Source organism: Aegilops tauschii, chromosome 6 (genome assembly GCF_002575655.3).
Source record: "Aegilops tauschii subsp. strangulata cultivar AL8/78 chromosome 6, Aet v6.0, whole genome shotgun sequence".
Lineage (NCBI taxonomy): Eukaryota > Viridiplantae > Streptophyta > Magnoliopsida > Poales > Poaceae > Aegilops > Aegilops tauschii.
This window is the reverse complement of record NC_053040.3, coordinates 135,053,693-135,081,075: the sequence shown is the minus strand read 5'-3', so window position 1 is coordinate 135,081,075 and position 27,383 is coordinate 135,053,693. Positions and strand designations below refer to the sequence as shown.

Genomic DNA, 27,383 nt, shown 5'->3' with positions numbered 1-27,383 from the left:
TCAGCGGTTGGAGAGTTTGAGTTTTGTAAGAATAATACACCTTATTAAAATGAATTGAACCATATTGTAACTACTTTACTGGTGCCTCCTCGAGTAATACGGCTGATATCTTGGCAATAGTTAGGTTTTTGTGATGGTTCCATGAGACAACTAAATAGAAATTTAAATAACAGAACCCTAGGTTTGATGTGCCTTGCTTAATTATATGATGTTTGGAAAGTTTTTCCTATGCTGAGTGATCATGGCATTTCAGAAAGTTGCAGCACTTGAATAAAAAATATGCTCCTTCATTTCTTCTTATCTAGTTTCACCTAAAAAGGCAAATATCATAGCACTTCCAAGGGATCCGAACTAAAATCAATAATGAAGTCATGTTGTTATCCATAATCGACATGCATGATGAATGTATACTATTAATTAATCATAAGTGGATCGAGCATTACATGGATGGCTAAGGACGTTTGCTAACTTTAGAAAACCATTTGCATATATTCCCCAAGCGGAAAGGATAGCACCGAAGAGCTTAGAAGTGGAATATAAAGTTCCGGAAAATATTTGCATAACTTCCACACACAGGTAGCGAAAAAGCCAAAAATGACCACAAGATTCATTATTGGACGACTGGGTTAAACCAAATGACCATATCACTAAACAATAATATTTTTGCAGGGCACTAATTAAACAACGTTCAATACCAGACTAGCAAAAGATAGTCGGGTTTAGCTGAATCCTAGTATGCTACGTTGGCTTTAAGGATTGACAACAATAATGGTGCTCCCCCGCAAAAAAAAAGACCACAACGATGGTGTTTCATTTCTAAGTCGTGCCATTGCTAATCTATACTGGTCAATTTTACGTGAAATTAGAATATATCATTTTGGTAAAAGAAAAGGTTTTATACTCCCTCTGGTCCTTTTTAGTCTGGATATAAGTTTTGTCCAAAGTCAAAGTATCTCTACCAAACATATAGAAAAAAGTAACAACATTCACAATGCCAAATGAATATTATTATATTCACTATAAAATGTAGTTTCATGGTATATATATAATTGGTATTGTAGGCGTTAATATTTTTTAATATAAATTTGGTCAAACTTTGTAATGATTGACTTGACAAAAATCTAATAGGCAGAGTAAAAAGGACCGGAGGGAGTAACAACTAAGGTCTTCTCCGCTATTGCTAAAATGTCCTATGATGAACTTGTTAAGTTAGTTGTTTTGAATAATTAGTTGAAAAGTAGTTAGGTTGTCAAAAATAATAATTAATAATTTAACTAACTACCAAAAACATCCAGATGAGTATGCTACCTGTATCATGTAACCGGTATAATGAACCAAATCGAACGGGTTTGTCGATATACAACACACCAAAGGCAATAAGAAGCACGCGCTCCTACTAGACATGGAAGGAGTAAACCTAAAATATGTTTTCTACATGCCCATAACCAATCCCAAACAAACATGGTCATGGCCAATCTTTGCATATGAATTCTTTCTCTTTGTGTTGTATAACTACAAGCGGTTGAGTACCTAAACCTCGTAACTCAAAATTGATAGCTCATAGACAAATATCTAAAGGAGGTTGGGACTATGACCTCTCCATCAATCATGCACTGATCCACAAATTTATGCAAAACTATCGCATAAAAGCGAGTAGTAAATCCATGATACAACTCATGCATCATTACATGTTCAACTGCTTGTATGGCTTGCAAAATGGCTAAGCAATCTCTGGAGTCCCATCTTGAATTGTTTGTATCCAAAAATATGAGAAATACATAGACTGGATAAAACCAAATTAGAAAATGAGAAAAATACAATTAGATGCCTCTCCACTGTCCATTTGGCTGCCGCACACTTCACGTCAATAATTTGGGATTTTTAAGACATCGCAAGAGTTTCAGTTTTATGGACAATGCTTGTAGGAATTTGGAAAATGAAAACTACATCAGTGGTCTTTTTGATCAAATATGTACTCCATAGTGGTTATAAAAAGCTACGAAAAATCTAACGTCATAGATCAATCATTATTATAAAAATAGGAATTTGCTAGTGCATTTCCTCCTTGCTATCTTAGACTCTTACATCTCTTTTCCTTTTCAAAAGGCACCAATCCATCATAATTTAGGCGATTATTAGTGTTTTGGAGCTTTTTGGAAGAGAAGTGTGCTGGGGGTTGTTGACAATGACAGCTTGAATACATCACAAAAGAACTTGAATGCAACACAAGGCAAGAAGGCCGCTCTCACTTTTCTCCACCTTATGCATGTAGCATTCGTAAGAATGCATGAAAAATTCACCACATACGAGTGAATGTATCTAACAGAAGAAGAGCTAATCTCAATCACACAAACTCCATAATGGCTAACTAGAGTGGGTTAGAATCAGGATATTGTGAGCCGTATCCTCCATAAAGGAGTTTTGGTTTATCTCATGGTAGGCGAATCATTATTCATAGTTACTATTTTCTTGTGAGACAGAGACATCATCTAGTTACAATTTGCCAACACGAAACTTTCAAATGGTGTGCATTTTCCTAATGTCAAAGTGGCTAAAGGAAGTTGCGCACTTTTAGAAGAAATTGCATAAAGTATATAGATACAATTACTATGCTTTACGGATTATAATGCCATTATTGCAGTCCGCTCGGATGAGAGCACCAATTCACAAGGTACACTATAACACTCTCTCTTGGTTTAGGATATCTTCATCTTAGGTGTTACAACCATGAATTCATTTGCTTCCAGGTGCAGATCGTTGAGCTCTACTGGGCCGGTCGTGTATGCCCTTAGAGACTCTATAACCGCACCTCGGCGGTTGCGAATGACGGCTCCAAGCTCGCACATCTCGTAGAACTGTCATCTATATTCAACTTAGCCGAGCATTCTGGTGCTGCCATCCGTATACAATAAATTTGACCATAAATAAAACTACAACAATGAGCTATAATACATTATGTTGCAATAGTTTTAAAAAACAGTGTTTCATGTTTGCAAATGTCATTGATCTTCAATTATAAAGATGAACATTACTATGTGAGTGATGCAGTACATCATATATTGTATATCAATTTTGAAATAAGAATATGATATCTTTGGGATAGAGCAACAAAAAGGTGAAGAATCTGCATGCGCACGTCATTTGATAATTTGCCACCTTTATTAGTTGGACACGACTGAAAGCAAATCCCTTGTTGATTCAACTCCACTCCTGGATGATGCAATTGGTTGGGCTATCACAATCAAGATGACCCTTTGCTTATGTCTTCTATTCAATGGCTTTGTTAGGCAAATCAACAACAAATTGGCAGTGGTTTCCCTACTCAACTGAGTGCTCCGCCCGTGGAATTCACAGGCTTGATACGATCATTTTGGTTACCTGGTTTGTGCTAGCATGTAGGCCCATTGGAACTCCTCGGCGTGTTTGTTGTGTATGCTCATACGAGTCGCCACTGTCAATGCAAAATGATCATAGTTCAGTTGGTTAGATTTCTTTTGGCGGAACCTGTCCGCCAAGTTCAAGTCCGAAATTTAGCCCGATGTTTGCAATTTCTTTATTTATTTCAGACTTCCCTACACTATTCTTTCAATAGTATGGCGCGCCCTTCAACTACAAGGTTTCTGTGACGATTTTATCAATCTTAAAATCTACCAGCTCAGTCTCTCGGAGGTGCCCATGGGAGTTGATTGTGCATGCTTAGTAGGTGTATGTGTTTTACCGTGTCTCTAAAAAGTATTGACATTGTCAATTTTTCATCCATCTAAGCCACTCCGTAAGAAATCAGCATAGTATGTTGGATTTAGTCATGATTCAGAATATCATTATCCTTGGCAAAAAAATTCTGAGTACTTGACCCGAGAGTTCCATTTGTGTAGTTGCCCAGTTTATTTCTTAGTACAAGAGAGAAGATTTACATGGATAGATTCTTCAACACACGTGCATGTGTGTATATGTGCAAACCTTCAACTTTAAAGCATACCGTCTGAAGAAAAAAGTTTAAACTCTGAGCAATGAACGTGAATATGGTTTTTAAAAAATTAACTTGGATACGGTTCTTAAAATCACTAAAGGTTACCCCACCTTACAGAAAACTTGGTCACCTTTCGCTTCGTCGTTGTAAATATGGGACGAAGACTATTGGAGGTCAGTATCTTTTTTTTTTCTTCTAAAATGGGAGATCAATAACTTGGTGTAACGGAGACTGAAATGTTTTTTTTCTTTTTTAAGTACTTCAAAAAATATTAGAGCGTTTAGATAGTGATCGAGATTTTGTGACATCGAGTGGGTGAACTCGGTAAATTAGATGCGACTATGCGAGGGACCATGCATGACCCACCGCCATAAGTGTGCCGGCCACATTACCACTGTTTGCGCGCTCAGCGCCGGATAAGCTCAAGGCCGGAAAGGCGTACGCCGAGATGCCAAAGAAGAGTAGAGACACGGGGAAGAGGACCCGATCAAAAGAGCGCTAGACCGGTGCTTGCCGACGAGACACGCACTGTATCGAACGAACGGAGGACGAGGCATGCATCCAGATATATGTTAATTGAGAGAACATGGGCTCTCTCAGAGTACAGCGATTCATGACCGTTGAATCGGATTTTTGATGCGTTCTGGACCGTTGGATGTCGCTCCTGGAAGATCCTGGCCGTCGGATCAAAAACTAACACTGCTACAATGAATAGTTACCGTCGTCTCGTGCCACCGCGCGTAATTCTGCTGCCCCACCAAGGGCATTTCCGTCATTTCATCAACAGGGGTACAAAAAGGAGGCGGCACCCGTGGTGAAACCCTAGCCGCCTCGCTCCCTTTCTCGCGCGTCGCCGCCTGCCTCCTCTCCTCCCCGCGACCCCGCACCATGTCTTCTCGCAGGCGCCCACTCGCCCCGCCCGCGATTGAACCCTAGCCGCACTCCTCGCTGGCCATCCTCCCCGTCCACGGCCGCCACGCGCATCGCCGCCAGAGGGCGTCGCCGGTTGTGGGCGCGCCTCCGCGGATTCGCGCCGTGGTTGCCGGAGGCGTGGGCGCCGCGGGTCAACCTCCTCAGGGACGATGGGCACGGCCCCGCCGTCCCGCCCTGCCCGCCGCGGCTGCCATGGACGAGCTCGAGCTCGACTGGGGAGCAAGGGGCTGCCCCGCCCGTCCCGCTCGCCATGGCCATGGCCATGGCCGATGACCGCGGCCCCGCCCGCCGCGGCGGCCATGGACGAGCTCGAGCTCGATGGGGGAGCAACGGGGAGAGGAACGTGAGGCTATGGGGGAGGAAGAAGATGGCCCCCTCGTTCTTGCCGTCATTTGGTCGCTCGATCTGTGCCAGCCTGCTGCGTCAAATGTGATGGATTCGCTGTGCGACGCCGGTGTTCCTTATTCTTGCCGTCGTTGCACTAGATCTGATGGTGCGTTCATCAATTTGTGGGTAGGCATTTATTTTGCCCCGTTCTTGGTCATTCCCTGCAGCTTAACCGTGATTTTGTCTCTAATTTTGCTGCGGATTGATCCATCGTTTGCAGGTGCTCGTTCTTCTCGTCAGTTCATCCCTCGATCTGGGCCAGCCTGCTGCGTCTTCATCCAGGGATGTACAGGTCGACTGTTTTTCCTCTCCTTCTTTGTGCTTCTCTTCTTTCCAGACCTAGGGTTACATTTGTGAAGTAGTGTATATTCCTTGTCTTTTCTATATGAGTACGCTGCTAGATTCGGTCTATTGTGTGCAGGCTGGCCAATGAGAGGCAAAGGGTCTTATTCCCTGGTTGGATTTATGTGGTGTCCTATCTTCCTTAATTCCTGAATTATAGGTGTGTGCTTCTTGTTCCTTGTCTGGATCGTGCTAGGCCCTAGGTTTTTTTTTTCATTTGCACATGATTCTGGGTGCTTTTGTTCTTTTCTTTGTTTTATTTACTATTTATTTTTTGGCTTTATACCAATAGCCTGCTGGTTTGTCGGTTGGTCCTGCTCGTCCTCTGTTGTGATATTGAGGTATGTAGGCTTCAATTTACTGTTGTCCATTTAAGTTAGGCTGCTTAATTTAGGTTTGTTTACTAAGTTAATTAGATTTCTAATTTAGTGATTATACCTCCTTTGGTTTTTTATGGAATTTGGATATATGTGCTTTTGCTACCTATTCAGTCAATGCTCTGCTCAGTTTTAGTTTCTTTGGGCGTGTGCTTTATATAGCTTTCTGGTCTCTCCTTCCGGCCACAAACCTAGGCTTAGTCAGTATTATACCGTACTAGATTATGTGTTCTGCCCAGCAGCGTATTTATCTGAGCTTCTTGGTTTGTCCAGAGAGTATGATTAGAGAAAAGTCAGTTCACCTCTGTAGCTTTTGTTGTTTAATTAGTCAGCATGTGCAGGTTCATATAGCAGTACACATGTGTGAATAGAAACTCTTCATGCAAGGTGGCAGTAAAAGACCTTTCGATTTTACCTTAGGCACTACAAGCAGCCAATAGATAGGCCCATTGCTTGCATGATGATAAGTTTTGCCCACAAGAATGTCCTAACAAATCTTATCTTTGATTGCAGTTAAAAGAGAGCTGATTAGGCTCGCCTGGGAAAGCAGGTAAGCACATTCGTGTCTGGTGTGTCAGATCTGCTAAATTGAACTCTTGCACTTCAAGATAGATTTCCATGTATTATTACTTTTGACTGACAGCGAGTTCATAAATTGTTGCTCTGTAGTGATAATACTCTTAGATTATTTCAGCCTTCTTGATTTGAATGCTGAAATGTCTTTTTGACCCTATACAAAAAATATTGTTTTGTGTAAATAATGCATCGCATATTTTTTTACTGTTGGCAAATGAATTATTTATGTATAGTTACTACCAAATTATCAGAATAATAAATCTATCGCTCGCTCCAATTATTTGTAATTCTGGGTTAGGCTTTTCTTATCTAAACTACTTGATGTGACAAAATATCTTAAACAAGCTCTGTGATTTCTATGCTCTCTTATATTATCAAAGATGATTGCACTTATATGATATGTTTGATAGTTCCTATATACTCTGAAAGAAAAAAAATAGCTGATGTTCCGCTCCCTATAGGCCTGCACTCGCGTCGCGCCCTTTCCTCTTCCCGCCGCCTCGCCTCTCTCCCTGCCCGCTCGTTGCCCCGGTCGTCTCTGATGGTGCTCCTAGATGTGCTATACATCACCTCCTCACCTCCTTGGCCACTTCGGTGCCCATGGCTTTCTGCTGGAATGAATAGTTACTGCTGGAATGAATAGTTACTCCTAAAATGAGATATCTCGTGCCACCGCATTTGAATCATGTGCCCCATCGGTCGGAAGCCATTCTTGCTAGGGCGATGATGATTAGCCGTGGGTATCAAGTTGGGTCCTCCCTCTTGTCTCTAGAATCCTTTTTGATCCTGTGATACTTATTGTTCTGTCCTTTGGATGGTCACTCTTATTGACTGATAACCAGGGCAGCTCCACTGTATAAACAGATTGATCTGGTGATAAGAGATAATGGGGGTAGATTATATGATCGAGGAAAGGCAAATCTGAGCCCATATGCATTGAACACTGAACCCTTTTTATTCGCACGTGCCCCACCGGTCGGAAGCCATCCTTGCTAGGGCGATGATGATTCGCTGTGGCTGAAATAAGTGTGCCTTTGAGCAATCAAGGCACCTGTGGGTATCAAGTTGGGTCCTCCCTCTTGTCTCTAGAATCCTTTTTGATCATGTGATGTCCTTGGATGGTTATTCTTATTGAGTGATAACCAGGGCAGCTCCACTGTATAAACAGATTAATCTGGTGACAAGAGATGGCGGGGGTAGATTATATGATCGAGGAAAGGCAAATCTGAGCCCACTATGCATTGAACCCTGAACCCTTTTTATTTGTATTTAAAGGTGTTGCTTATTTATGCTCCAGTGTTTATAGCCGTCTTATGTGAATATTTCTTCTCTCTCGTACCTTTATTGCATATAAGTTGTTCTTGACTTTTATTGTTTGTTGTTGGTCCTTGATTTCATCTGGTTAAGAGTAAGCAAGTTGTCGGTTCAATGGCTTGTTTTAATTTGTTGATAAACCAGCAGAAACCACAGTGTCATGTTTCTAATAACAGCGTCTTTTGGCTGGTTAATGTTTGTATTGGAGCCCACTACCTTTTATTTCGCTTGTTTCTTACCATCTTCCTTGCTTCTCTGGCTGTTTCACGGTTGGGACGGTGGCGTGGCGTTGGGGCTGTCTTGCGGGTTGGCCGGAGAGGGAGCACACCGAGTGGGCTTCTAAGATGGCTGAGGTGATTATTTGCTCCCTTGTTTGTCTTTCCCTTTGTGATGTGTATGTGCTCATCAAGGGCTTTGTTGTTTTTTAGCGATTTGTCTAGGGTTTCCTGGTTAATCCATTCTGATTTTGGTTTGCTCATGCTCTTGGCTTCCGGACCGTGGTGCTCAAGGTGGTCTGGCTGTCGCATGGCAATAGTTGAGCATCAAGGGACAACCGAAATTACTATGATGATATTTCAGGTAGTAATTACTCGAACATAAACTTTTCCTGTTCTTCTTTTTTTCTCCTTTATTTTGGTATAATGATGTGTTGATGCCCCCTGTCATGTAATTATTCCAAGATAGCCTGACTGTAATATTTCTGGGAGAAATATTATTACGAATAGAGAAAGCTTTATTTCAGGCATCTTAATATTTCATATCGTCCTAATATTACAGTCAGGCTATCTTGGATGAAAGACATAGTTCGTGTGAATCATGACCTTCTATGCAATATTTCTTTCTGTGTAATCATTCGTGTGTGTATATGTGGGTATGTTTGTTGGTATCTACTCACTATATTATATACCGTGTTATTCAGAGATCCCGGGCCCTGCGGGGAGATCAGAGGCTGGCAGTGCATGCAACAGGGCATGTTAATCAGGAAAATTATCATTCAAAGACTGGGTCTATGACGCTTGGGGCGAAGGTCCTATTTCTCTCATTCCTCCCTTCCAACCCTCAACTTTCTGGATCATGGATGTAAGTTGTGCACAGTCACATTTTTTTGGTAAATGCATAAGAGCAATGAACTTGGGAGCATTTTTATTCTGGTGTTAGTTTGCTTGATCTAAATATATGATGTATTGATCTGTACGCTGATGAACAATTTGGCTGATGCATATTGTTCCTTAGCTGATCTGTCTGACCACTACAGTTATGTGGCTTGATTGGCTTTGTGACTTGATTACATATTGTGGTTCCACCAGATTGGCTTGTGAGATGCGATATTATGCAGGGTAGTCCTATTTTTATTTCAAAAGCTCAGTATTTTTTTACAATGGATAGCACAACTTAGGCATGCTTCACTTCTTTGCCAACTTGTTCCCAGAATCTTTATTTTAGTTATGAGCGATTTGAAGGTACCTTTGGATAGATGGCTTGTACATAATCCTTTCTATATAAACCAGAAAAACGTCCTGCTTGCCTACTCTAACTAATCCGTAGTCGTTTTTTGTAGAAACTCTGTTTTGCAAACCTTCTTCCTCTCTCTCTCTTGCGGATCCTGGCGGGCACATCAGACTACTATGTTAGTTGGGAGCTCCCGAGCGTTCTCAGAGTTTAGATCATTCTGGCCATTCGATCGATTTTTTGATGCGTTTCCGGCCGTCGGATCGAGCGTCCGGATGATCTGGGCCGCCGGATCATAACCGAAGCCCTGTAGCAATGAATAGTTACCTCCCGTGGTAAATATCTGCTACCACCGCCAGTAAATTCAGTGCCCCGCCGAGGGCATTATTGGGATTTCACCTACCCCTTGCCACACGGTTTCCCTCGATTCATTGCTTCATCCCCAATCGGGTGAGACCTAGGTCACCTCTCTCTCCTTTCACGTCTCTCTCTCTCCCTCACATCTCTCCGCGCCGCCGCCGACGTGAGGAGCGCCATCTCCATCCCGCCTTTTTCCTCCTTCGTCCTCCCTTTCTGCAGCGCAAGCCACGACCTCTCCTGTGCGCCTCTGTTTTCCTCCCCGTCGGGACCAGGCAGAGGAGGAGCAGTGCGAGCCACGGAGATGACGAGGTGGTCGAGTTGCCTGTGGCGCCATCGCCGTACCTCACGGCCCAGCTGGAGGTGTGTCGGCCGCAGAGACAACAGAGGTCTCATTCGCTCGCTCTCTCACCGCCATAGGAGGAGTGTGCGCAGGGGGAGTGGCGGGTCAAGATCCGAAGACGGCGGGGCGGCGACCAGTCCCGTGAGGCCCGGCGGCGAGCAGAGCTCCTTTTGCTGAGCGCCGAGGGGTCGAAGGGTGCTCCGGATCCGGATCCGGGCGAGGTGGCGGCCATGGACGAGCTCGAGCCCGGGCGTGTGCCTCCTGCTCCCCATGGTCTCGCTACCGCTCCTCCCCCTTGGGCTCTGTTCGTGGAGAGCAGCGGCCGATGTGGACAAGGAGGTACACAGCGAGCCGCCGATGATGGGCACGCCGGGATGAGCTCTCTGGCAGAAACACGCACCACACCCGTCCACCTCTCCACCACCATGCGCCAGAGGGAGAGGGAGAGCCTAGGCCCCGAGCGTGGGTTCTGATTTTGGGTCAAGTTTGCTTGAAGGTAGCTCCTCTCCTTTTACTCTCTTCTACACAGTATGAGTTTATCATGTGCCCAGTTCAATTTTAGAGTATTAGATTCATTTAGTGGTGTGCGGGCTTCTGATCTGGGATGGTTCTGCTGTCTGTGGCAGGATCCATAGGGGGGAGGACTGTTCATTAGTAGTTGATTTACAAGCTGCAATGATTCAGTGTTCAGTGGCTGAAATATTGATTAGCCGAGTAGTCACATAAACTCTTAATATTCCAATGGCCTGCAGCCGCATTGGTAGGAGGGTGCCTTATGGGCTATTCATAACCTAGCTTCAATACGGTTTTTGCTCACCATCTGTTCAATTAAGTTGCTGACTAGCTCTTTAGATAGTTCAATGATTTGCACCGTTGATAAAATCTACTTTGGCAGGTTAGTGCGACAAGCACGTATCCAGAAGTTTCTCTGCAGATAAGACGCTTAGCAATGGCTGTGGGAATAGCTCAATTGGCTAATCCATGTATACTCTTTGTTTATCATCAAGTTTAGTACTTCTATGGAGTCGAACGGTAATAGCTCAATTGGCTGCATGTGCATCAATTAGAGCTTTCATTACATTATTTTGCATCAATACACTTTGTCGTATGCAGATTTGTGCATCCTCTAACTAGATCAATCTTTATTTGATGCAGTTCTCTGTGATTTGAAAGAAATTGATGTCTCAAGATCAATTAGCATGGCCTTGGAGTAAATCGGCTGGTATGCAAGTATGACAAGTGGATGACACTTTCAACATTTTCTTCTCCCGTCCGCATGTGCTTGTTGGTCCAGTTCTAAAAATTTGCTGCAAGGTTTCTATAATACAGATTAAAGAAGAATCAGGTGACCATTAATTGCTCATCTTAATTTCTCTTTATTATCCATCTTAGTTTCAATCAGGGTAATGCTTCCATCTCTATCCAGATCATGTATATAATTTGTTCGCTGACTACCAGATACTGGAACTTCTGAGAACCCCTTTCCAACCCATGTTTGCAAATAAAAAGCTTGCGGCTTGGGAGCATCTCAGAATTTTTATCTCGACCTTGCAGTAACTGAGTCTCTATCGGTACCTTTCTTTTCACTCTTTGTTGCCACAATCACACATTTTATCCTTCGTTTGTTCAGATGACCTGATAAATTATTCCAATGTATTTGTTCTAGGCACAAAATGCAATTGAATATCTCAAAGTAATGGAGCATTTGATCAGAGAGCCTGCTGTTTACTGGGAGTTGGTAAACTATATTACTAATCTCAGACACTGATTAATTAACTATATTACTAATCAAAGAGCCTGTTGTTTACTGGGAGCTGGTAATACTACTGGCTTACTCTTTGGAACCTTCGGTTGATCTATACATGTGTAGCTAGCTGCTTTTCTCCATGGCGCATTTCGTGTAGATACGTAGAGATGTTGATTAGTAAATGCATGCAAACTGAATTCTGTATTAGTTTCCCAGCCAGTAGCATCATTGAAACGGCGGTTCTTCTCCATGCGAGTTAAACGGATTGCTTGGGTGAGATTTTGTTAGGATAATCTCAGAGGTTGCGAGCAATCAGTAGAGTTACTCATAGTACTAATACATGTGCAAGTTTTCTTTAATTAATTTTGGTGCTTCTCCTGATTGAAGATGGTCGTGACCAATTTTAGAACTTTAAAACCCCATTAAACATTGTTGGTATGAATTGGGCTTGGAAAATACTCGATCGAGCAGCTCCTTTGTTCTACATTTTGGTTCAGCCTAAATACTCGATCGAGCAGCTCCTTTGTTCTACATTTTGGTTCAGCCTAAATACTCGATCGAGCAGCTCCTTTGTTCTACATTTTGGTTCAGCCTTACACACTTCACCGGGTATATGAATTTATTTAGATGTATGTAGATACTTAGGCGTACAGGGATCTACATAGGCACACACGAGGTAACACGCGGATCTGCTTTGCTTCACATGTTATCGTCCCTGTGCCTAGGGTTTCCGATTGATGTGCTATTACCGCACGTGTGACGATGGTCGTTTGTGGTGAGGCAGGAGGGCAACAGCGTCGACATGGCAATCGAGTCACTCCTGAATGCGGAGAAGCAGTGTTGCCTGGCTGGCGATGTGGCCAGCACTAGGAAGGACATCGTCGAGCTCTCCTTCAAGGATGGCGCCTGGAAGACGCTTAACTGCCAGATCGTTGTCCTCTCTAAGAGGAGGAGGGCCAGCTCAAGTAGGTACAGCTAGCCCGCCACAGCTCGCTCCTCCTCCCCCCTTCTCTATTTTGTGTTCGGTTGCCTCAAACTTGATATTGTAGATACTATTTAGATAATTCTAAATTTATGTGGTAGAAATATGTTCAGAGAAGGTGCGCTCAGATAATTGGCTGGATTAACTCTAGATTTAAGTGGTCCTTTCGAGGTTTTTTCAGTTTAATCATGTAAACCATGTGCTGGTATGTTTCAGTCCTTGTGAAATGCATCATTTATGTGTATGAAAGCTTTTAGAATATCATAAAAATGTTCAGTTTTAGTGTCCAGTTCAATACCGATCCCCTTCTTGCTTTTGTCGTGACCATGGAAATCAATTATCCTGTGGATTGACTATGCCTTGCTTACCTTGCATTGGGCTCATTTTACTGATTGGTCGGGGGCTCGATCCGCTGCTGATCCAGTCTCCGTGCCCCTGCAGAGAATGGCGTCACCGGGGAGGACGGCAGCGGCGTGCCCGTGTTCGCGGAGTACAACCTCGACGAGCTCCGCGCCTCCACCGACGGCTTCGCAACGGACCACATCGTCTTCGATCACTGCGAGAAGGAGCCTAACACCATCTACCACGGGCCCTCTTCAGCTCTGGCACCACCGTCGCCATCAAGCTCTTCTACCGCTCCGCCTGGCCTGACACACGCCAATTCATGGTTCGTGCCCCTTGCTTTGGTTTGTTTTGCTTCGCGGGGGTGGATCGTCACCTCGTATGCACCAGTGTTCGACTGGCCTCTGTCGTGGAGTCTGAACTGAATTTGGCTGTCATTTTTTTTGGATGCACAGGAGGAGGCTAGGGCAGTTGGGCTGCTGCAGAGCGTTCGCTTGTCCAACCTCATCGGATGATGCTACAAGGGTGGCGAGCGGCTGCTCGTTGCTGAGTTCATGACGCATGATACCTTGGCAGCTGTGATTCATAGTGTGGTTAGGGTTTGTTAAGTTTACTAGCTCCTTCATTGATGATGGGTCGCTGGTGGTGCTTTTCTGCCAAGAATTAAAAAAATAACTTATTCCATGTTTCATGCGGTTTATGCATCTCTTTCCTATTTCTCTGTTTCAGATAATGGTCATGTTTACACTCGAGTGTGTGATTTGTGGACGGCGGGTGCAGTCTATCTGAATATGCAATTCATGCTTTGATCATGAGTATAGTACATTCAAAATTAACAAAAGCAATAATGCATAGCAGCAGTGTCAATCTTGTAGGCTATGAAACTGCATGTTTGTTGTTGCGGTATGGAAATTTACCATGCTGCGGCAATGGGGGTAAACTCTTACGGTGAGGTTTTTTTGTGTACCTAAAGTCCCGAGAGAAAGGTAGGGTACCTGAGGTGAGTCTTATGCCCTTCCATGTTTTCATTTTTTGTGCGTCTTGAATTTTGTATTTAATCAATGTGAATTGTTCCATAGCAATTGCCCTGTTTTGATTACTGTGATCGTTATTTACTGCTTTTGATGGTCACTACAAATCTCGCCCTATTTAGGCAGGTGCATCACTTGGTTTGATACATTTTACATCGAGGCTATGCTGCATATGCACTTTTGCTCTAAATCGACTTGGTTTAGTCGATGACTTGATGTATCAACAGATGTGTTGGGCTCTTTGTTAGCCATGTTTTGCTCAACTTTTTTGAAGGAAATTGCCGCATCGAAACCAAAATTTCCTTTTGTTGAAGGCACCGTAAGGTTGTATTACTTTGATCACATTTAGTTTGTACAAAGCTTTTCTTTTGATGGCTTGAAACATGTCACTAAAGGCAGTTGAATGAAGACACTTATTAGTATGCTTAGTAGCTATGACTCGGTAGTTGTCTCTCCTATCCGGCGCTTATTACCCCCTCTCCTATTATAGCGTTTTTGGTACCGAAGTTCATGCCGAGTGGCTGTGCTTTTGGTTTCAAACTTCCTGTCGAGTGGCTATGTTTTGTGGTCTTATGAACACACTAAAATTGATCATGCCTTATAGTGTGACGCCGATAATGAGTATCACTATGTATCGCTTCCATCACAATTGAATGTTTCTTCTTCATTGTATTGTTATCATGTATGAATGTATATGCTATACCTGGATTACTACTGACTTCGCATTATCCGCTTAATCAAAACGTTGTGACCGGCACCCTCGCGCCAAGGCGCGATCCCAATCTAGTTCATAACACCGGCGGCCGCCGCCACGTCCTTAACTTCATACCACCGGCACCCTTGTGGGCCCGACGGCCGTGACGACCTCACGGTTAGGTCGCACCTCGAGGCCGTCCTTGTCTAGTCGCCTGATCCACGAACGGAAAGAAGGATTGTACGCATAAGGTCAGGTCGGCCACCGACCTATCTTAGTTCCTTCGCATCAGGGCATCACTTTAAACCGCACGATGATGCTACTTAATGCTACAGGTAGTGCTTAATTGCACAAGTCGGACTCAATGGACATTGCTAATGCTAAAGCTTGAACTGACCTCTGTGAGCCACTTGGTGACATCTATTCTCGTCTGATCTACCAGGTGAAAAATATCATAATTATTTTAGGCACAAAAGAAGCATCACAGCTCTGACTTTCGGCACCAAGCTAGGTAGGGAGCTAGCTAGACATAGTGCAAATCTGCTGCTGCCGTCTGATCAGAAAGAGGAGCAAGGAACATTTGTTAAGCCTAACACAGTGCCGCTAGTGCCCTTCCAGGACAGCAAAGTAAATAATCAGCCAAGGCATCTGTTTAGAGCAAAACGATTTATTGGAGTTGACAAAAATAACAAGGTTAGAAAGAATAGGCCCTTCCTGTCTAAAATTTAACAAAAATTGTCACGAAACTAAAGTTTTTCATGCCAAATTATCTGACTCATATGGAGTCCGTTTTGGCTCCACGAGTAGTCAAAACATTTGTGATGACCAGATGCTTGAAACGGTTCTTTCATAGGGAACTTTTGAAGAACTTTTCTTAAGGAGTTCGTGTGCATTCGCACATGTGCAATTATAATCATGAGAATGCTAATATTCAAAAGGTTAACATGAACCACACACATAAATCTGCATATAAACTTTAATTTTAGTTTTCTTATTACCACCACAAACCATTACAAAAATGAATTCCTAAAAAGAAAAAGAAAAAGAAAAATATTTCATATGCCATTGAGGTTTTTTTTTCAAAAATTAGGAGGTTGAAACCACCTGCCTGTGCTTCATTGTGTTGCACACATCCACTCTTATTAACTAGAACCAGAGTACAAAGCATAGACAACAAGGCAGTAAACATCTATACCTACTTTACTAATAAGCAAGGTGCGTTTTCATGTTTTTTTCGTCAGTTCAACGCTGAAGAGATTTCTTTTCTATTCGAGGTGGTACTAAATTTTTATATGTCTATCTGCTAGAAAAGGAAAAACGTTTGTCCAGTATTCCATACTTAGGCCGCACGTGCTCTGGCCCAACCAAGATAGCCCACATATTATCCTGCCCACACAGGTAGGAAGACCTTATTTGTTTGAAGGTTCGCATGGAAGACCTTAATTGCCGTTTTCGTTTTCTCAGTGTTCTATTTCTATTTTTTTTCCCGTTCCTTTCTCTTTCTCTTTCATTTTTCTTTTTCATTTTTCCCTTATTTATTTTTATTTTTCTGTGTACTATTTTTTTACAGAATTTCAATTTTTGTTTTAATATTAAAAAAATCATAATTCCAAAATTTTATTCCTATTCTGAAAAATGTTCAAAACATTATTTTTTTGTTCTCGTTCCAATATTTTCTCAACATTTGAAAAATGTTCCCATATTTGTAAAAAAAATGTTTGTGTTTTCCCAAAATAATTCGAGATTTTTCTAAGAAAATAACATTTTATAAAATGTTTCATATTCTAAAATATTCTTGTTATTGATATTTTCACAAATCCAAAATAATGTTTGCGTCTAAGGAAACATTTTCTACAATTGTTCTGAATGTTCAAAAGATGTTCCCATTTGAAAGTATAGTCACAAATGCAAAAAAAATGTTTTTATAGAAGGTTCATGTTGTCCAAAAATTGTTTGTGTATTTCAAAAACTTTTCCCATTTCTAATTTTGTTTGTGTTTTTCCAAAAATATATGGAATTTAAAAAAAATGTTCGCATTTTTTAAATCTGATCAGGATTTTAAAAATTGTTCATATTTCCAAGAATATTTGGGAGTTCATATTTTTTTCTGAAAGTTCAAAAACGTAAAAAATCAAAATGTTTTGAATTTGATGATATAGTATTTTCTTATCTATTCGCGCTGGCCATTGGTTAGTAGCGCGGTTTGTTCTATGCTGGTTAGCTATAAATGAAAGAAATTATGGGCAAATGCTAAAATAGAATATGTTGTTTGGCTCTAATGAGGAAAAAAAATGTGAGCGCGTGAACGCTAAAATAATCAAAGAGAATACACACTCTGATAAAGAAGGGACATCCATGCCTGATTATGCTAATGAAACGAGATTTATGCGATGCGATTATTAAATCATCTGGTTACGTCTTCGTAGGAGAGAGTGGTTGAAGTAACCGTGTCTCAAAGGTCGCCAAGCAGCCACCAAATGAGGAGGGAGGCACAACCCCGAGATGAAGGCGGACATGGAGGGAAAAAAGACACGAGTTGGGTGCTCGCCGCCATGCCGACCAACCCCACCGATTTCGCGGGCCAAAGATGTCCAGCGAGAAGACCGCAACTCATTGCTCTGTTGCCCACCGTTGCGGAGACCGTTTTTGATGGACACACCAATTATCTTTCCTGTTGCTTCTCGCAAAATAAAAAAATATATCGCTCCCGTTGCAACTGGCGACAAACCAACATCTGAAGTGGCTTACAGCAACTGGCGACAAACCAACATGTTCATTGTATTGACTAATACAATCCAATCCTTGGCAGTCTAAACATCTGCCATTTAAACATCTATTGGCTATTCCCTTGCGCTGCACCAAACAAAGCCCTCCTTGCACCTGTTTGTCGAGAGACCTTTACACCATAACATGCTTCAGTATAAAGTATGTTAGGTTACTGTGAAGGAAATATGCCTTAGAGGCAATAATAAAGTTGTTATTTTATATTTCCTTATTCATGATAAAGGTTTATTATTATGCTAGAATTGTATTGATCGGAAACTTAAATACATGTGTGAATACATAAACAAATACCGTGTCCCTAGCAAGCCTCTACTAGACTAGCTCGTTGATCAAAGATGGCTAAAGTTTCCTAACCATGGACATGTGTTGTCATTTGATAACGGGATCACATCATTAGGAGAATGATGTGATGGACAAGACCCACCCGTTAGCTTACCATAATGATCGTTCAGTTTATTGCTATTGCTTTCTTCATGTCAAATACTTATTGCTTCGACTATGAGATTATGCAACTCTCGGATACCGGAGGAATACCTTGTGTGCTATCAAACGTCACAACGTAACCGGGTGATCATAAAGATGCTCTACAGGTATCTCGAAAGGTGTTTGTCGAGTTGGCATAGATCGAGATTAGGATCTGTCACTCCGAGTATCGGAGAGGTATCTTTGGGCCCTCTCGATAATACACATCATTAGCTTGCAAGCAAATGACTAAGGTGTTAGTCACAAGATGATGTATTACGGAACAAGTAAAGAGACTTGCCGGTTGAACTAGGCATGAAGATACCGACGATCGAATCTCGGGCAAGTAACATACCGATGGACAAAGGGAATTACGTATGTTGTCATAACGGTTCGACCGATAAAGATCTTCGTAGAGTATTTAGTAGCCAATATGGGCATCCAGGTTCTGCTATTGGTTATTGACCGGAGAGGTGTCTCGGTCATGTCTACATAGTTCTCGAACCCGTAGGGTCCGCACGCTTAACGTTCGTTGACGATATAATGTTATAGGAGTTATATGTTTTGGTGACCGAATATTGTTCGGTGTCCTGGATGAGACCACAGACCTGAAGAGGAGTCTAGAAATGGTCGAGAGGTAAAGATTGATATATAGTACGATGGTATTTGGACACCGGAAGTGTTTCGGGACGTACCGGGAAGGAATCGGGTCACCGGAAGGGGTTTCAGGCACCCCCCGGCATTATGGGCCAAAGGAGGGGACAAACCAGCCCACAAGGGGGCTGGTGCGCCCCCTCCCTTGTTTGGCTAGCCATAGGGAAGGAAAAGGGGGAGGGTGTCGGTTCTATATCCGGCGTATCTCGTAGTAGGGGTCCTAAGCTAGGCGTCTTGGAGCGATGGTAACATGGACACGGGATTTTACCCAGCTTTGGGCTCTCTCGAAGAGATAATACCCTACATGCTGCTTTTGATTCTATTCATATGGGTGTAGTACAGAGTACATGTATCTACCACGAGATTGTAGTAATGAATATGAGATTGTCTATTGACTAGCCTCGCCTCGGTTTATATAACACACCAGAGGCCTGTTGGAAATATGCCCTAGAGGCAATAATAAAATGGTTAATATTATATTTCCTTGTTCATGATAATTGTCTATTGTTCATGCTATAATTGTGTTATCCGGAAATCGTAATACATGTGTGAATACATAGACCACAACATGTCCCTAGTGAGCCTCTAGTTGACTAGCTCGTTGATCAACAGATAGTCATGGTTTCCTGACTATGGACATTGGATGTCATTGATAACGGGATCACATCATTAGGAGAATGATGTGATGGACAAGACCCAATCCTAAGCATAGCACAAGATCGTGTAGTTCGTTTGCTAGAGCTTTTCTAAATGTCAAGTATCATTTCCTTAGACCATGAGATTGTGCAACTCCCGGATACCATAGGAGTGCTTTGGGTGTGCCAAACGACACAACATAACTGGGTGGCTATAAAGGTGCACTACGGGTATCTCCGAAAGTGTCTGTTGGGTTCGCACGAATCGAGACTAGGATTTGTCACTCCGTATGACGGAGAGGTATCTCTGGACCCACTCGGTAATGCATCATCATAATGAGCTCAATGTGACCAAGTGTTTGGTCACGGGATCATGCATTACGGTACGAGTAAAGTGACTTGCCGGTAACGAGATTGAACAAGGTATTGGGATACCGACGATCGAATCTCGGGCAAGTAACGTACCGATTGACAAAGGGAATTGTATACGGGATTGATTGAATCCTCGACATCGTGGTTCATCTGATGAGATCATCATGGAACATGTGGGAGCCAACATGGGTATCCAGATCCCGCTGTTGGTTATTGACCGGAGAGTCGTCTCGGTCATGTCTGCATGTCTCCCGAACCCGTAGGGTCTACACACTTAAGGTTCGGTGACGCTAGGGTTGTAGAGATACTAGTATGCGGTAACCCGAAAGTTGTTCGGAGTCCTGGATGAGATCCCAAACGTCACGAGGAGTTCCGGAATGGTCCGGAGGTGAAGAATTATATATAGGAAGTCCAGTTTCGGCCACCGGGAAAGTTTCGGGGGTCACCGGTATTGTACCGGGACCACCGGAAGGGTCCCGGGGGTCCACCGGGTGGGGCCACCTATCCCGGAGGGCCCCATGGGCTGAAGTGGGGAAGGGAACCAGCCCCTGGTGGGCTGGTGCGCCCCCCTTGGGCCTCCCCTGCGCCTAGGGTTGGAAACCCTAGGGGTGGGGGCGCCCCACTTGACTTGGGGGGGCAAGTCCCCCCCCCCTTGGCCGCCCCCCCCCCCTTGAGATGGGATCTCTGGGGGCCAGCGCCCCCCTGGACCCCTATATAAAGAAGGGGGGAGAGAGGGCTGTGCACCCAAGCCCCTGGCGCCTCCCTCTCCCTCCCGTGACACCTCTCCCTCTCGCTGAGCTTGGCGAAGCCCTGCCGAGATCCCCGCTGCTTCCACCACCACACCGTCGTGCTGCTGGATCTCCATCAACCTCTCCTCCCCCCTTGCTGGATCAAGAAGGAGGAGACGTCTTCCCCAACCGTACGTGTGTTGAACGCGGAGGTTCCGTCCGTTCGGCGCTCGGTCATCGGTGATTTGGATCACGACGAGTACGACTCCATCAACCCCGTTCTCTTGAACGCTTCCGCTCGCGATCTACAAGGGTATGTAGATGCACTCCTCTCTCTCGTTGCTAGATGACTCCATAGATTGATCTTGGTGATGCGTAGAAAATTTTAAATGTCTGCTACGATCCCCAACAGTGGCATCATGAGCTAGGTCTATGCGTAGTTTCTATGCACGAGTAGAACACAAACCTGTTGTGGGCGTAGATGTTGCCAATTTTCTTGCCACTACTAGTCTTATCTCGTTTCGGTGGCATCGTGGGATGAAGCGGCCCGGACCGACCTTACACGTACGCTTACGTGAGACAGGTTCCACCGACTGACATGCACTAGTTGCATAAGGTGGCTAGCGGGTGTCTGTCTCTCCCACTTTAGTCGGATCGGATTCGATGAAAAGGGTCCTTATGAAGGGTAAATAGAAATTGGCATATCACGTTGTGGTTTTACGTAGGTAAGAAACGTTCTTGCTAGAAACCTATAGAAGCCACGTAAAAAACATGCAACAACAATTAGAGGACGTCTAACTTGTTTTTGCAGCATATGCCTTGTGATGTGATATGGCCAAAAGGATGTGATGAATGAAATATATGTGATGTATGAGATTGATCATGTTCTTGTAATAGGAATCACGACTTGCATGTCGATGAGTATGACAACCGGCAGGAGCCATAGGAGTTGTCTTTATTTTTGTATGACCTGCGTGTCATTGAATAACGCCATGTAAATCACTTTACTTTATTACTAAACACGTTAGCCATAGAAGTAGAAGTAATCGTTGGCGTGACAACTTCATGAAGACACGATGATGGAGATCATGGTGTCATGCCAGTGATGAAGATGATCATGGTGCCCCGAAGATGGAGATCAAAAGGAGCAAAATGATATTGGCCATATCATGTCACTATTTGATTGCATGTGATGTTTATCATGTTCTACATCTTATTTGCTTAGAACGACGGTAGCTTAAATAAGATGATCCCTCGCAATAATTTCAAGAAAGTGTTCCCCCTAACTGTGCACCGTTGCGAAGGTTCGTTGTTTCGAAGCACCACGTGATGATCGGGTGTGATAGATTCTAACGTTCGAATACAACGAGTGTAAGCCAGATTTACACACGCAATACACTTAGGTTGACTTGACGAGCCTAGCATGTACAGACATGGCCTCGGAACACGGAAGACCGAAAGGTCGAGCATGAGTCGTATAGAAGATACGATCAACATGAAGATGTTCACCGATGTTGACTAGTCCGTCTCACGTGATGATCGGACACGACCTAGTTGACTCGGATCATGTTTCACTTAGATGACTAGAGGGATGTCTATCTGAGTGGGAGTTCATTGAATAATTTGATTAGATGAACTTAATTATCATGAACTTAGTCTAAAATCTTTACAATATGTCTTGTAGATCAAATGGCCCACGCTAATGTTGCCCTCAACTTCAACGCGTTCCTAGAGAAAACCAAGCTGAAAGATGATGGCAGGAACTATACGGACTGGGTCCGGAACCTGAGGATCATCCTCATAGCTGCCAAGAAAGATTATGTCCTAGAAGCACCGCTAGGTGACGCACCCATCCCAGAGAACCAAGACGTTATGAACGCTTGGCAGCAGCGTGCTGATGATTACTCCCTCGTTCAGTGCGGCATGCTTTACAGCTTAGAACCGGGGCTCCAAAAGCGTTTTGAGCAACACGGAGCATATGAGATGTTCGAAGAGCTAAAAATGGTTTTCCAAGCTCATGCCCGAGTCGAGAGATATGAAGTCTCCGACAAGTTCTTCAGTTGTAAGATGGAGGAAAATAGTTCTGTCAGTGAGCACATACTCAAAATGTCTGGGTTGCACAACCGCTTGACTCAGCTGGGAGTTAATCTCCCGGATGACGTGGTCATTGACAGAATCCTTCAGTCGCTTCCACCGAGCTACAAGAGCTTTGTGATGAACTTCAATATGCAGGGGATGGAAAAGACCATTCCTGAGGTATATTCAATGCTGAAATCAGCGGAGGTGGAGATCAAAAAGGAACATCAAGTGTTGATGGTGAATAAAACCACTAAGTTCAAGAAAGGCAAGGGTAAGAAGAACTTCAAGAAGGACGGCAAGGGAGTTGCCGCGCCCGGTAAGCCAGTTGCCGGGAAGAAGCCAAAGAATGGACCCAAGCCTGAGACTGAGTGCTTTTATTGCAAGGGAAGTGGTCACTGGAAGCGGAACTGCCCCAAGTACTTAGCGGATAAGAAGGCCGGCAATACCAAAGGTATATGTGATATACATGTTATAGATGTGTACCTAACCAGCGCTCGTAGTAGCTCCTGGGTATTTGATACCGGTGCAGTTGCTCATATTTGTAACTCAAAGCAGGAGCTGTGGAATAAACGGAGACTGGCAAAGGACGAGGTGACGATGCGCGTCGGGAATGGTTCCAAGGTCGATGTGATCGCCGTCGGCACGCTACCTCTACATTTACATACGGAATTAGTTTTAAACCTCAATAATTGTTATTTTGTGCCAGCTTTGAGCATGAACATTGTATCAGGATCTCGTTTAATTCGAGATGGCTAGTCATTTAAATCCGAGAATAATGGTTGTTCTATTTATATGAGAGATATGTTTTATGGTCATGCCCCGCTGGTTAATGGTTTATTCTCAATGAATATCGAACGTAGTGTTACACATATTCATAGTGTGAGTACCAAAAGATGTAAGGTTGATAATGATAGTCCCACATACTTGTGGCACTGCCATCTTGGTCACATTGGTGTCAAACGCATGAAGAAGCTCCATGCAGATGGACTTTTGGAGTCTCTTGATTACGAATCATTTGACACGTGCGAACCATGCCTCATGGGTAAGATGACCAAGACTCCGCTCTTCGGAACAATGGAGCGAGCAACCAACTTATTGGAAATCATATATACTGATGTGTGCTGTCCAATGAGTGTTGAGGCTCGCGGTGGCTGTCGTTATGTTCTCACTCTCACTGATGACTTGAGTAGATATGGGTATGTCTACCTAATGAAACACAAGTCTGAGACCTTTGAAAAGTTCAAGGAATTTCAGAGTGAGGTTGAGAATCAACGTGACAGGAAAATAAAATTCTTACGATCAGATCATGGAGGGGAATATTTGAGTCATGAATTTGGCACACACTTAAGGAAATGTGGAATAGTTTCACAACTCATGCCGCCTGGAACACCTCAGCGAAATGGTGTGTCCGAACGTCGTAATCGCACTCTATTGGATATGGTGCGATCTATGATGTCTCTTACCGATCTACCGCTATCATTCCGGGGTTATGCTTTAGAGACTGCCGCATTCACTTTAAATAGGGCTCCATCGAAATCCGTTGAGACGACACCGTATGAATTATGGTTTGGAAAGAAACCTAAGCTGTCGTTTCTTAAAGTTTGGGGATGCGATGCTTATGTCAAGAAAATTCAACCTGAAAAGCTCGAACCCAAATCGGAAAAATGCGTCTTCATAGGATACCCTAAGGAAACTATTGGGTATACCTTCTACCTCAGATCCGAAGGCAAGGTCTTTTTTGCCAAGAATGGATGCTTTCTGGAGAAGGAGTTTCTCTCGAAAGAAGTGAGTGGGAGGAAAGTGGAACTTGATGAGGTGATAGTCACCCCTTCCGAACCGGAAAGTAGCGCAGCGCGGGAAGATGTTCCTGTGGTGCCTGCACCGACCGGGGAGGAAGTTAATGATGATGATCATGAAGCTTCAGATCAAGTTACTGCTGAACTTCGTAGGTCCACAAGGACACGTTCCGCGCCAGAGTGGTACGGCAACCCTGTCTTGGAAATCATGTTGTTAGACAACGGTGAACCTTCGAACTATGAAGAAGCAATGGCGGGCCCAGATTCCGACAAATGGCTAGAAGCCATGAAATCCGAGATAGGATCCATGTATGAAAATGAAGTATGGACTTTGACTGACTTGCCCGATGATCGGCGAGCCATAGAAAATAAATGGATCTTTAAGAAGAAGACGGACGCGGATGGAAATGTTACCATCTATAAAGCTCGACTTGTCGCTAAGGGTTATCGACAAGTTCAAGGAGTTGACTACGATGTGACCTTCTCACCCGTAGCGAAGCTGAAGTCCGTCCGAATCATGTTAGCAATTGCCGCATTCTACGATTATGAAATATGGCAAATGGACGTCAAAACGACATTCCTTAACGGCTTCCTTAAGGAAGAATTGTATATGATGCAGCCGGAAGGTTTTGTCGATCCTAAGAATGCTGAGAAAGTATGCAAGCTCCAGCGCTCAATCTATGGGCTGGTGCAGGCATCTCGGAGTTGGAACATTCGCTTTGATGAGATGATCAAAGCGTTTGGGTTTACACAGACTTATGGAGAAGCCTGTGTTTACAAGAAAGTGAGTGGGAGCTCTGTAGCATTTCTCATATTATATGTGGATGACATACTGTTGATGGGAAATGATATAGAATTCTTGGGAAGCATAAAGGCCTACTTGAACAAGTGTTTTTCAATGAAGGACCTTGGAGAAGCTGCTTATATATTAGGCATCAAGATCTATAGAGATAGATCAAGACGCCTCATTGGTCTTTCACAAAGTACGTACCTTGACAAGATATTGAAGAAGTTCAATATGGATCAGTCCAAGAAGGGGTTCTTGCCTGTATTGCAAGGTGTGCAATTGAGCACAGCTCAATGCCCGACCACGGCAGAAGATAGAGAAAAGATGAGTGTCGTCCCCTATGCCTCGGCCATAGGGTCTATTATGTATGCCATGCTATGTACCAGACCTGATGTAAACCTTGCCGTAAGTTTGGTAGGAAGGTACCAAAGTAATCCCGGCATGGAACACTGGACAGCGGTCAAGAATATCCTGAAGTACCTGAAGAGGACTAAGGATATGTTTCTCGTTTATGGAGGTGACGAAGAGCTCGTCGTAAAGGGTTACGTCGATGCTAGTTTCGACACAGATCTGGATGACTCTAAGTCACAAACCGGATACATGTATATTTTGAATGGTGGGGCAGTAAGCTGGTGCAGTTGCAAGCAAAGCGTTGTGGCGGGATCTACATGTGAAGCGGAATACATGGCGGCCTCAGAGGCAGCACAAGAAGCAATCTGGGTGAAGGAGTTCATTACCGACCTAGGAGTTATTCCCAATGCGTCGGGCCCGATGACTCTCTTCTGTGACAACACTGGAGCTATTGCCCTTGCCAAGGAGCCCAGGTTTCACAGGAAGACCAGGCATATCAAGCGTCGCTTCAACTCCATTCGTGAAAATGTTCAAAATGGAGACATAGATATTTGTAAAGTACATACGGACCTGAATGTAGCAGATCCGTTGACTAAACCTCTCCCTAGAGCAAAACATGATCAACACCAGAACTCTATGGGTGTTCGATTCATCACAATGTAACTAGATTATTGACTCTAGTGCAAGTGGGAGACTGTTGGAAATATGCCCTAGAGGCAATAATAAAATGGTTATTATTATATTTCCTTGTTCATGGTAATTGTCTATTGTTCATGCTATAATTGTGTTATCCGAAAATCGTAATACATGTGTGAATACATAGACCACAACATGTCCCTAGTGAGCCTCTAGTTGACTAGCTCGTTGATCAACAGATAGTCATGGTTTCCTGACTATGGACATTGGATGTCATTGATAACGGGATCACATCATTAGGAGAATGATGTGATGGACAAGACCCAATCCTAAGCATAGCACAAGATCGTGTAGTTCGTTTGCTAGAGCTTTTCTAAATGTTAAGTATCATTTCCTTAGACCATGAGATTGTGCAACTCCCGGATACCATAGGAGTGCTTTGGGTGTGCCAAACGTCACAACGTAACTGGGTGGCTATAAAGGTGCACTATGGGTATCTCCGAAAGTGTCTGTTGAGTTGGCACGAATCGAGACTGGGATTTGTCACTCCGTATGACGGAGAGGTATCTCTGGACCCACTCGGTAATGCATCATCATAATGAGCTCAATGTGACCAAGTGTTTGGTCACGGGATCATGCATTACGGTACGAGTAAAGTGACTTGCCGGTAACGAGATTGAACAAGGTATTGGGATACCGACGATCGAATCTCGGGCAAGTAACGTACCGATTGACAAAGGGAATTGTATACGGGATTGATTGAATCCTCGACATCGTGGTTCATCCGATGAGATCATCGTGGAACATGTGGGAGCCAACATGGGTATCCAGATCCCGCTGTTGGTTATTGACCGGAGAGTCGTCTCGGTCATGTCTGCATGTCTCCCGAACCCGTAGGGTCTACACACTTAAGGTTCGGTGACGCTAGGGTTGTAGAGATACTAGTATGCGGTAACCCGAAAGTTGTTCGGAGTCCCGGATGAGATCCCGGACGTCACGAGGAGTTCCGGAATGGTCCGGAGGTGAAGAATTATATATAGGAAGTCCAGTTTCGGCCACCGGGAAAGTTTCGGGGGTCACCGGTATTGTACCGGGACCATCGGAAGGGTCCCGGGGGTCCACCGGGTGGGGCCACCTATCCCGGAGGGCCCCATGGGCTGAAGTGGGGAAGGGAACCAGCCCCTGGTGGGCTGGTGCGCCCCCCTTGGGCCTCCCCTGCGCCTAGGGTTGGAAACCCTAGGGGTGGTGGGGCGCC

General features: G+C 43.9%; 1 protein-coding gene and 1 long non-coding RNA gene across 20 annotated transcripts; both read left to right on the top strand.

Moving 5' to 3' along the window:
• Window positions 1–8,341: 8,341 nt before the first annotated feature.
• LOC109749427 (uncharacterized) lies at window positions 8,342–9,187 on the top strand. Its single transcript, XR_002229634.3, has 2 exons — window positions 8,342–8,478; window positions 8,819–9,187. It is a non-coding gene; the product is annotated as an uncharacterized lncRNA (long non-coding RNA).
• Window positions 9,188–9,807: 620 nt separating this feature from the next.
• On the top strand, window positions 9,808–13,961 carry LOC109749345 (uncharacterized). Of its 19 annotated transcripts, none has more exons than XR_012187406.1 (8): window positions 9,808–10,544; window positions 10,944–11,080; window positions 11,204–11,393; window positions 11,507–11,619; window positions 11,715–11,786; window positions 12,580–12,764; window positions 13,219–13,444; window positions 13,575–13,961. XR_012187406.1 is itself a non-coding variant. In XM_073501193.1 (8 exons), the coding sequence occupies exons 5-8, from the start codon at window positions 11,745–11,747 to the stop codon at window positions 13,675–13,677; spliced, it is 552 nt and encodes a 183-aa protein (XP_073357294.1). In that variant the 5' UTR covers window positions 9,808–10,544; window positions 10,944–11,080; window positions 11,204–11,393; window positions 11,475–11,619; window positions 11,715–11,744; the 3' UTR covers window positions 13,678–13,961. The 19 variants fall into 19 exon arrangements, 12 of the variants coding, with proteins under 12 accessions (XP_073357294.1, XP_073357290.1, XP_073357292.1 ...); XR_012187407.1 differs by having other exon boundaries at window positions 11,475–11,619; window positions 12,580–12,760; window positions 13,202–13,444; XR_012187408.1 differs by having other exon boundaries at window positions 11,475–11,619.
• The last annotated feature ends 13,422 nt before the right edge of the window (window positions 13,962–27,383 follow it).